General features: G+C 37.1%; 1 protein-coding gene across 1 annotated transcript in view; it reads right to left on the minus strand.

Annotated features, from left to right (window-relative positions):
* Window positions 1–11,478, minus strand: part of Arfgef1 (ADP ribosylation factor guanine nucleotide exchange factor 1) — a 95,987-nt gene that overhangs the window by 69,972 nt on the left and 14,537 nt on the right. Inside the window, exons 2-6 of the mRNA XM_021167539.2 lie at window positions 9,277–9,307; window positions 8,532–8,688; window positions 6,518–6,664; window positions 5,447–5,626; window positions 1,732–2,008 (exon numbers count right to left, since the gene is read on the minus strand). Coding sequence (XP_021023198.1) covers window positions 1,732–2,008; window positions 5,447–5,626; window positions 6,518–6,664; window positions 8,532–8,688; window positions 9,277–9,307 — 792 coding nt within the window. The remainder of the gene's footprint in view (window positions 1–1,731; window positions 2,009–5,446; window positions 5,627–6,517; window positions 6,665–8,531; window positions 8,689–9,276; window positions 9,308–11,478) is intronic.

Below are 11,478 nucleotides of genomic sequence, written 5' to 3' on the forward strand. Positions count from 1 at the left end.
TACTTGCTTACACACAACCTGCATAAGAACGGGTCTGTTAATGGCCAACCATATGGGAGAGGTACTCAAGAGATTTCCTTCCCCCAGTTCTGACTGAACTAGTGATCAGGGATAGACTCTAGAAACTGGAGACTCACTCCCCACTATCTACTGCCATCAGGGCTCTCTGNTAAGCCCACTACACTCCAACAGATTATCATATACTCAGTCACACTGATGACCCTGGTTAAACACACTTGGTCACAAAACAAACAAAAACATGCATATGAAAAAGGAACTTGTATGGAGAAGAGGGGTGAGAGGTTAGAGTAATCGAATGCATTGTACACATGTAAACTGGACATGGTAGTATGTTCTTATAACATCCGTTCTGGGGAGGCAATGTCAGGCAGATCCTTGGGGGCTGCTGGCTAGCCATCCCAGCCTCACTGGCAAGTCTCTAAGCCAGTCAGAGTCCCTGTTTAAAAATAAAATGGGTTTTATCCAAGGGATGATGCTTGAAGTTGGTTGATTTTTTTGGCCTCTACTCATGTATGTACACGCATACACCTATTTATACTGCTATTGAGTTCTAAGTAAACATGATTTTAAAGAATGTCAACAGCTGAGGTCTTTCCTCAAATGAAAAAAAAAAAAAAAAGAACAAAACAAATTTTAGATGAAGTCTAACTAAGCTCTATCTATCCACAACAGAGAGCAACACAATTTTTATCATTTTTCAAGTCAGGCTACGTAACAAGAAAAGGAAACAACTCAAAATTCCTGGCAGGCTTAAAGAAAAAAGAGAAAATTATTTCATGTGTTTATACATAAAAATCTATATAAAACTTTATGACAGTGTAAACGTTTTTGGACTCGGGAGTTGGCCCAGTGGATAAAGCACTTGCTGCACAGCATGGAGAGCTGAGCTTAAATCCCTAGAGCCCACAAAATGTCACTTGTCTGTAATCTCTAACAGACCGGAGTGGAGACAGGAAACTCCCTGAGAGTTCCAAAGCTAGCTAGTCTGTCTTAAGCAATGTGGAAAGGCAAAGACTGGCATCTAAAATCTGTCTTCTGAACACACACTGTGGCACATTTGCACACACACACACACACACACACACACACACAGATTTTTAAGAAGAAAAATATTGAGAGAGAACATCTTAATCTTGCTGACTACTGTAGCTATATTTTAAATTATTTTTTTCTGTTACTTGATTAATTAAAATTGTTTTTATATTTAATTTTGTTACTTTTTTTTTTCTAAAAATAGGTACTTGCTGTATAGCCCAGGCCAACCTCAAAGTCATGGTCTTTCAGCCTCTGCCTCCCAAGTACTGGGATAACAGACACAGTACTTCGTAAACCAATAATGATGTTAAAATTTCAACCATAGTCTAAAAGCCCTTACTGAGTGGGTCCTTTGTTTGCTCTAAAACTGATATGAAAAAGAAAACTGAAGAACCTATATAATTTTGTAACATGTACTTATGATTCTCTTAAGAAAGGTGTGCCTCTTCCCAAGGAAGTCTATACATCACACTATTTGTGAGATGCTAATGAAGGCGCAGCATCAGTAAGAGATATGGTGCAGGTTGACGTGAACTAGCTTTAACACTAATAGAAAAAATGACAGTTATCACAAACTATTTGGTAGCCATTAAATCGTTTTTCTACATTTCAGTGAAAACTCATCCCATCACGGCCCTTAAACGCAAACATCCCATGGCCCCATCTCAAGATTACTTTCAGCTGCAGTTGCCTGATCAGCTTCTGTCTGTTCATTTTCTGCACTGGAAATATCAGATCCATTTTCAGGCTCTGTATCATCTTGGAGACTTTTATCCATATCATGTGTTTGGGGCTCAAGATCCCCTTCATGCTCTTGGGTTATATGATCAACAGTCTGAGGTGGCAAATATCTAAGATGAGGTGACTCGGGCTCATGATGGCTTACTGGAGACTGTAACAAATGCTGCTGCTGCCGATGTCTCTCTCTTTCCATTTGTTTGGCTTCCTGTAACTGGAGAGAACAAAATGATTTTCAGTACTAGTAAAAGAAGTAGCTTCAAATTCACCTAACTATAAATCCTTTAATATGGTATCCTTTTTCCTTGGGCCTGGGAATTATAGGCCATCAGAACCAACATAAAACATACTAAAAGGAACAATGTTATACTCCTTAGATATCTGCAAATTGGTGCATAAGGGAGAAAGTCCTCAGTAATGTTTTTATTTGACTATATTCAGTGTTTAAACTATGCATGTGTCCTCATGAATGAATGCCACATGTGTGCTGGTGCCCATGAAGGCCAGAGAGGGTACTAGATTATAAGCTATAAGCCATCTGATTTGGATGCTAGGAACCAAACTGAGGTCCTCTGGAATAGCAGCAAATGCTTTTAGCTACTGAGCCATCTCTCTAGACCTTGTAGTTGATGTGTGATGTTATGAAAATGTACTATCTTAACAAAATGAAAACAATTTTAATGCTGCCAAGTAGTAACTGGATTGGTGCCAATAATATATTTACCTAAAATAAAAAAATCTACCAATAAGAACAAAGTACATCACACACATATTTATTCACATTCATTCTCATTCTTTCTCTGTCTCCCCCTCTCTTTCTCCTTTTTGTCTACACACAAGAAACATGTATGAGGGGGGTGGAGATTAGGAAATGATCAAATGGAAAACAAACTTTTTAGTTCATATGCTTTCATAACATGTTCTGACATTATCATACCAAATACTTTTTAATTTATACAGTATTATAATTATAATTACATAGCTAGCAAGTAAAATTGCCATGAGAGCTTACATCATTTTGTCCAGGCATCTAGTATGCATAAAAATAATTACATCTATCAATGTTTGGCTGTTACTTTAGAAGACCTGTCATTTTTGTGAATATAATATCATCTAATAAACTAGCTCACTTAAGATGCTAAACATTAAGCAGAATCCTAGTATTTCATTTGCAAAATCCCAGGATTTCATTTTTTTAGAATTTTATTGCTTCTCATACATCTCTTTCATTCTTCATGAGTCGATATGAAGGATTATCACAGGATAAATTTCCACAAAAATAAATATTGTACAGTATTAAATGATAAATCATAATCTCTAGTAATATTTCAAATTATATAATTATATTTATAAAGACAAAATTGATTAAATGATTCTAATGTCTAAAAAAGTATAAGAACATTATAGTTACCAGTCCCAAACTCTTATTTTACAAATAGACACTACTTGATGCATAATTAGAATGGAAACAAACGTTTGAGACCAGTCCATAGCTTGCTCGTATCAGCGGAATACTCAGTACAGCTGTGCCACCGATTCAATCAAGGAATCAGACTGCTCTCAGCTTTGATGAGAAGCTTCCTTCTGCAGCAGGCAGTGGTTAGAGACTCATAACTCACCAGGGAGCTGAGAATAAATGACTGTTGAATGCTTATCCCTAAATGAAACAGCTATGTCAACCTTTCCTGCCTCGAGGTCAAGGAAGCGGGAGTGGAAAGAATGTAAGAGTCAGAGAGGGTAGCAAAAAGTACCAGGAAATGCATCTTTTAGACACATGACGTGGCCATCCCTCTCAGGAATTCACAGCAGCAGTTATCTGCAAAACATGTACAACAGCAAAGCAGCCAGCATCCTAATGTGGATGGAGAAGCTCATAAGCTCTGCACCTAGCTGAGGAACTACTGGCAACTACTGGCTGCTAGGAAAGGGAGACTCTGTTTTCTTCAGGGAGGTGGCCACTGGTAGGCTGCCCATGCTCCAGAGGCTCTCCCCAGACCCACGTGACTGTGGATATCACTAATTAGACTCAGTAGGTTTTGTTTTGTTTGAAGGGGGCGGTAGAGAAGAACCAGGAAGTAGCAGTGTGAAATGGGAGGTTATTGATGTGTTGAGGGAATGGGGAGGAGTGATAATGTGGCTATGACTAAGATGCACTGTATACATGTATAACATTTAAAAACCAAATAGCAATAACAAAATAAAAGCCACATTTTATACTGTTTAGAGAAATAAGTTATACTTCTTTCAAAGGGGGAAAGTCTAAAATGAACGAACTCTGTGATGTTGAACTGGAAGTGGAAATGTCAGTATAAACACATGACTTTCAATATGTACAGATAAAAAGTCACATATGGGTGTAGGAGAGACTAGAATATAGCGTATTTTTTTAGCTATATTTGCTCAGAGAGCAAGAACTGTAACTAGAAGACAAGAAACACACTAGTTAACTTGGTGAATCCCAGACTTTGGTTTCTAAATAAATGTCCTTGCCCTGCTGAAGGGGGCAAGCTCCTTGTTGAAATGGTTGATTACAAAGCTGAAAAAGGAAAAGTTAAAAATTAATACAAGAATAAGTGACTGTATATTCAACATAGATGGGCCATCCTATCATACCTGTCGTGGGGCTCAGAGAACATCATGGCAATAGAGCAAAAAGAACCAAAGGATGGAAAGTAGTGCTGTGAAACACTGTCCTGGGGACATGACATGGCTGCTGTGCACATGAACTCAAAACAGCTGTAGCTACAAAAGACTAACCCAGTTAAAAATTTCAGAATGTAACAGGCAGGTACTTCTGAGGCATCACCCTAACATAAAAAGCAAGGTGTAGTGGCATGTGTCCGTAACTCTAGTGCCAGGAGTGTAAAGTCAAACAGAGCCTGAGGCTCACCCTAACTCAAAACAAACAAACAAACAAACAAACAAACAAGCAAGCAAACAGCCATTGTTAGAGGGAGATTCCAGTGTCAACAATGTCTGGCCTCCACACATACACATGTAGGGCAGCATGCCAGCATACACTACACATATATACACACAAAATTTCAAAACAGAAACAAAAGAAAAAAAAAAACAGGTCAAGGAAAAAGAAAAAAGAAAAAGAGAAGGTCAAGGGTGAAGGAGAAAGCCCCTCTCAAATATTTTTTGCAGTCTTTCCGCAAAATAAAAGATTCTAAATTATGAAGACTTGTGAAATAAAATGTAAACAAAAACAAATAAAAAAATCAAGTTAAAGTCTATAATTCTTAATTTCTTTCCAACCAACCTGAAGTAGGTTTAAGGATAAGAAACATAACAGTCCTTTACTGTATGAAAGAAATAAAATATGCTAAATACTTCATTGATATAAAAATGCACTTTTGTTTTAAGGTTAAATTTTTTATGTGAACAGGTCAAATAAGGTAGTTTATACCTACTTTACACTTTATTAAAGTAAGTTTGGCTAAAATATTAATTCACAAACACTTCCATGATGTAGTCAAGCATATACACTGTTTGGTGAGATTAAAAGCACATCTTGTTTAAAGTCAAGCAAGTCAGTAAAGCTAAAAACCACAAGACAGGGATCCTCAGGTCTGATTTCTCCATAACCACTCTGAGCTCTTTTCTACATCTGAGGCCTGTGCTGTTCTCTCACTCTTTCAACACTTACTGCTTGGTTTTCCATGCGTGCAAAGATAACATTTAGCATTTGAGTAAGAGTAGCTTTGGCTGTTGTCTGATTGATGAGATTTTTGCTGGCTAAATAGATATTGTAGCATGTTCTCACAGCTTGCAGTACAGTTCCTTCATGAATTTCTATGTGTTGTGATGTTACTGCAGTAAGTAAAGCCTGTAAGGAAAGAACACAAAAGCAATTTTCTGCATCTAGACTTTAAGCACAAAAATACATATTTTCATTTTAAAATTAAAACTTTAAAAGACAATGACACTTTAGGTAGTAATGTGTACAGATTTCTATCTACTATGAACATATTACCAATTATTGAAATATCTGAGGCCTTCACTACTACGGAAGCAGCTCTCCTGTATGCAGAACATCCTTTAGCTAAGTTTCATGAGAAGTAGTACTGGTGTTTATTAAAATGCAGAGTGTTTACACTCTGTCACAACTGAGTGTAGACAGGTATGTTTCAGACAATACCATATCAACATATAAATACTATAAATAGATATATATATACTACCACTACCATAGTTGTAACATTAACAACTAGAACACAACTTGTTTTTCTCTAAACAAATTTAACCATCCAGATTCATTACAACACAAACTTGGGTTTTATTTGTTTACTTTGTTTGAGCAGGTTCACTAGATGGATGGGCACAAGAGAGTAGTGAAAGACAGTACACTTGGTGATTGATACAAGGCCTGAGAAAGACAACATAGGATCTAACAATACAGTAAACGTTGGTAAGGTCACAACTTTATGAATCATCTTCAAACTTAAAAGATGAAAGATGTATAAAAAGCAGGTAGGTTCAGAAAAACTCCTCAAGACCCAAAGAATTCAATCCTAACTGGATGGCCAAGAGAAGAGATAGAGAAACACAGTTTTCTTCTAATGGCATAAAACAACAAATCTCATGTGGGTTCTACACATTATCCCAAGTGCCTGTCACACCCAAAATGCACAGAAAACAGCTCTTCCTAATATTTTCAGGTTGAGAAGCTTCTGGATTTAAAAGTATAATAAATAATACACCTTATATAATTAATTACCTTTATTATCTGCAACTGAACTCCTTCATCTGTTTGAGGACCTTGGAAGCAGCCACATATTGTTTCAATAATTCTATCAATTAATTTTTTGCCTGGTGTCGTACTATCTGGAGCTCTGCCAGTCAAGTGCCCATAAGCAATAAGTTTCTGAAACAGACATAAGAGATAACTAATAAATATACTAGTGGACTATGAGTTGAAATATATGTGAATGAATATATACTAATTTTTAAACAAAAACAGTGAGGTATAATCAAAGCCAAAGTCTATTTTTTCCTGTAGTTTACTAAATTTGGAAAACTATTTGTAGTTGCAATAACCAAAAAAAGAAAACAAAACAAAAAAAAACCAAAAAACCAAACAAACCAACCAACCAATAACAAAACTAATAGTAATACTTCTAGAAAGCCAGGCCTGAAGCACATTGTGGTATATTAGAACTGCTTGCTGCTTTCAATCTAAACCAGGTTTTACTGATAGTGTTTTGGAGGGACTATCTTAACACTTTCAAATGACATCAAATCTCTTTCCAACTTTTGTCATCATTTTTTATGACATTCAGTTTGTAAATAGTGGCTGCAAAAAAGAAAAATCCCAGAATCATCTATACACTACTACCAATTTTTCTGGGAAAGAAGACATTAGATGTTAATAGTGTTAATTTTTCAGCAACAGCAAGGTCATAAATAGGTGAATTTATCTTTAACCCATCTTAAGAACAAATCATCTCTTCTTGGCTACTACACTGTTAGTTGAGTATATATAACCTCCAAACAGTGACAATACCTGAAAACAAACACAAACACTCGAAATCTGGAAACTTGCCTCACAGAATATCGAAGATATAGTGTGTGTTTGTGTATCAGAAGAAAAAGGGGAACGTACTCATGACAATTTCTGACTAACGAATGCCACAGGGTGAGCAAAACAGTAAGAAGGCAAACAGTGTCAATATCAAAATGCTGCATTGTGCAAAATAGGGATTTAGTGAAACCACTTCCAAGTGATGATTTAAGCACAGTGGTGCATGCCTGTGGGACTATCTACTTAGGAGGCTGAGGTAGTAATGACTGCTTGAAAATGGTTCAAGATCACACAGGGAACATATGAAGTGCCTATCTCAAAAACAAAACATACAACAGTATGATAGCACTGATTGAAAGAGAGCAAATCAACACTTTCATCATTAACAAACTTAGATTTTGTTTTGGTTTTTTTTTTTTTACTAGATATTTTCTTTACATTTCAAATGTTATTCCCTTTCCTGGTTTCCCCTCTGAAAATTCCCTATCCCCTTCCTCTCCCACGGCTCACCAACCCACCCACTCCTGCTTCCTGGCCCTGGCATTCCCCTATACTGGGGCACAGAACCTTCACAGGACCAAAGGCCTCTCCTCCCACTGATGACAGACTAGGCCATCTTCTGCTACATATTCAGCTAGAGTCACGAGTCCCTCCATGTGTTTTCTTTGATTAGTGGTTTAGTCCCAGGGAGCTCTGGGAGTACTGGTTAGTTCATATTGTTGTTCCTCCTATGGGACTACAAACCCCTTCAGCTCCTTGGGTATTTTCTCTAGCTCTTTCATTGGGGACCCTGTGCTCCATCCAATGGATGGCTATGAGCATCCACTTCTGTATTTATCAGACACTGGCAGAGCCACTCAGGAGACAGCTTTATCAGGCTCCTGTCAGCAAGCTCTTGTTGGCATCTGCAATAGTGTCTGGGTTTGGTGGTTGTTTATGGGATGGATCCCCAGGTGGGGCAGTCTCTGGATGGTCATTCCTTCAGTCTCTGCTCCGAACTTTGTCCCTGTTACTCCTAGATTTTGTTTTGCTAATGGTTTTAACTAACATCTTTTGTGTAGCTACTGTATATCTAAATATAAATGACTATTTTGTTTCTTACCTCAGAAAGAGTATTCAAGGCTTTCGTGGACATGTGTAAATCATCAACTGTGAGCAATATTAGAAATACATTGAAAGCAGACAGCTTTAGATAGCATTTTATACCTACCTGCAAACAATCTAGAGATGTACTAACTATGCGGGGACATTTGGACTGGCATGCCAGCTCAAAGGGTAAAAAGTACTTGTCTGCTTCAATAAAATTTGTCTTTGATTTCACTGGTGGAAGGGTGCCTGATCCAGCCTTTGCTTCTCCATGAGGAGGACTAAATAAAAAAAGGAGAGTTTACATAGAATAGCACATTTACATTTATGATGACAAACCTGTAAGAAAAAAATATCAGTCATAAAAAGAACCTTATTGACCACTTTTCTGTCTTTTTGTACTTCACAGGAAAGCACAGCCTAGAGAGCTCAAGAGATCTGCAAGGGTGAACAGCAGTGACCACAGATGCTGGACACAACATGGATTTCTCTCTTTCTCTAAAGATCCCAGCATCTATGTAAATACTTCATGAAACAACATTAAACAGCCATGGGCTCTCTACATGCCTTTATGCTGAAGTACACGTTTGAATTATTTCCATTATGTTCTAAAGAAGCTTACATGTTCAAAGAAATATAGTGATTTTTGTAAATATACATTAAACTTCACGAAAAGAAGTTAAAATATAGCAAAACCTATTTGAGAAGTGTCTAATTTATCTGAACTTGTTTTTAAAGAACTATTTTTATTTTTATTACAAAGATAAAGAAAATCTGTAATGCTAAAGTACAGATGATTGTATTACGATTTTGGCCAAGACTGAAAAGTATGCAAATTAATTTTATGAAACAAGTGAAATCATACAAACCTTTGCTTCTCAGTTTCAACTTTTATTTCCTCTGGTGAAGGCAAAAAGAGAAAAGCATATGTTAGCATAGGAGGACAAAAAGTTTACTGGGTAATTTGATTACAGTCTTCATAAGTGTGAATTAACAAGCAAAGAATTTGAATTACCAAAGCATCCACTCTCTCCCCTAATAAGTACATTAATCAGAAGTACTAGGAAAAAATATTGTAGCCACAATCTCGTCCATTTGTCCATTCATGTCTCTGCCTCTCTCTCTCTCTGTGTGTGTGAGAGAGAGGGGGGGGGGAGAGGGGGGGAGGGGGGGAGGGAGGGAGGGAGGGAGAGAGAGAGAGAGAGAGAGAGCACACTGTGTGTCTCTCAGGAAGATTACTCTAACAGAATTATAGCTTCTTGAAAATGCTTATGTGTTGATAGTAATTAATTTTTCTAGTTAGGACTATATTTGGAAAAAGTCCTATAAAATAAGCACGTCTATTTTTTTTAAATTAATCTCTTAATTTAGCATGCAAAATAATAGTCTGTGTGATGGTATGTATATTCTTGGACCAGGGAGTGGCACCATTTGGAGGTGTGGCCTGGTTGGAATGGGTGTGTCACTGTGGGTGTGGTCCTCACCCTAGTTGCCTGGAAGTCAGTCTTCCACTAGCAGCCTTTGGATGAAGACTAGAACTCTCAGCTCCTCCTGCGCCATGCCTGCCTGGATACTGCCATGTTCCCACCTTGATGATAATGGACTGAACCACTGAACCTGTAAGCCAACCCCAATTAAATGTTGTTTTTTTATAAGACTTGCCTTGGTCATGGTGTCTGTTCACAGCAGTAAAACCCTAACTAAGACATTAGTCTGGCATTTTCATATAGCTTTCTTTCCCTCCCCTCTTATCAACCTTCCCGTGTACTTCCCAGTGAAAACCTCCTCTTCTCTCCATGTATTCTACTCTCTTTCCCCTCTGCTTTAAGCCCCTTGCCTTCCTTCTCATGGTGCTCCTTTCAGTTTCATGCCTTCCCCCAACCCCAACCCCATGTTCCTGTAAGTAACTACACTTAAGCTAATTGCTTCAGCAAACGGGAGTTGGGTCTTATCATTTCTTTGGTCAGTCACTGTGGTAAAGAGATGTTCATGTCTCTCCTAAAGAAAACCTAACCAAACACCTTTAAATTTAGTACTATTTACTGACTACCTTCTATTGTTAAGCACTAAATATTAAGTATAAAGTAACTTGTTCAAATTACTTTGCTATAGCACTGATTCTGAAAATATATTCAACTTATTCATTGTCTACTGTGTGCCAGGCATTTATTCAGGATTTCAGTCTAGTTGTCTGAGAACTAAAGCCTTTCCATTTTACTAATGATAGGAGTAAAAAAGGGATGGTATAAACTATTACTTGGAACTACTAAAGACACAATTTAATAAAGGTTTACAATGCTTCAGAGAAATAAGACAAGCACAGAAAGACGAATCCCAGGTGACTGTTTACACATGGAGTCTAAAAGCCAAACTCACAGGCAGAAGTAGAAAACTGGCTCTGGAATGTGAAAGAGAAGGATTTGATTTGAAAAGAAAAAAAAAAGGTTCAAAATTTCAGTTAGATAAGAGGTACACTCTTTAGTGGTGATTTGTGCATAATAAGAGTATTTTTTTAATCCTTTCTTGCATTCCTAGCATCCAGCTGTGAAAGTCACACAACAGGCAGACATTCAATAATGTTGCCATGTATAAAGACACACAAGAAATAAACAAGATTAAAATTTTGTTCTATTTTGTGTTTCCTTCCTTCTTTTCTTACCCTTTTTAACTCTGGCTCTCCAATTTAACATGGGGGCAGAGACTGATGCTGAGTGTTTCTAAGGCCTGGTTTTTAATTCATTCAGACAGTAACTTAGAAACTTAAGCTTGTAATTGGTTAGAAAAACACACTATAAAAACTAGGTAATTTGGAGATAGGAAAAAATTCCCACTTTTTGTTTATCAGCACCAGTCTCAAATCCAGGGATGCTGCTAATTAGCCTTCTTCAAACAAAATAAAACGTGAATGATTTTAATCAACAGTTCTCAATATAATTTTGAAGGAAACCACAGGAAGAAATGTTTCAGTTTGGATCCCAGAACACACCTCCTATGTAAAAAAAAAAAAAAAAAAAAAATTCATTATTCCTTTTTTTTTTTTTTTTTTTTTTTGGTTTTTCGAGACAGGGTTT

Source organism: Mus caroli, chromosome 1, assembly GCF_900094665.2.
Source record: "Mus caroli chromosome 1, CAROLI_EIJ_v1.1, whole genome shotgun sequence".
Taxonomy (NCBI): Eukaryota; Metazoa; Chordata; class Mammalia; order Rodentia; family Muridae; genus Mus; species Mus caroli.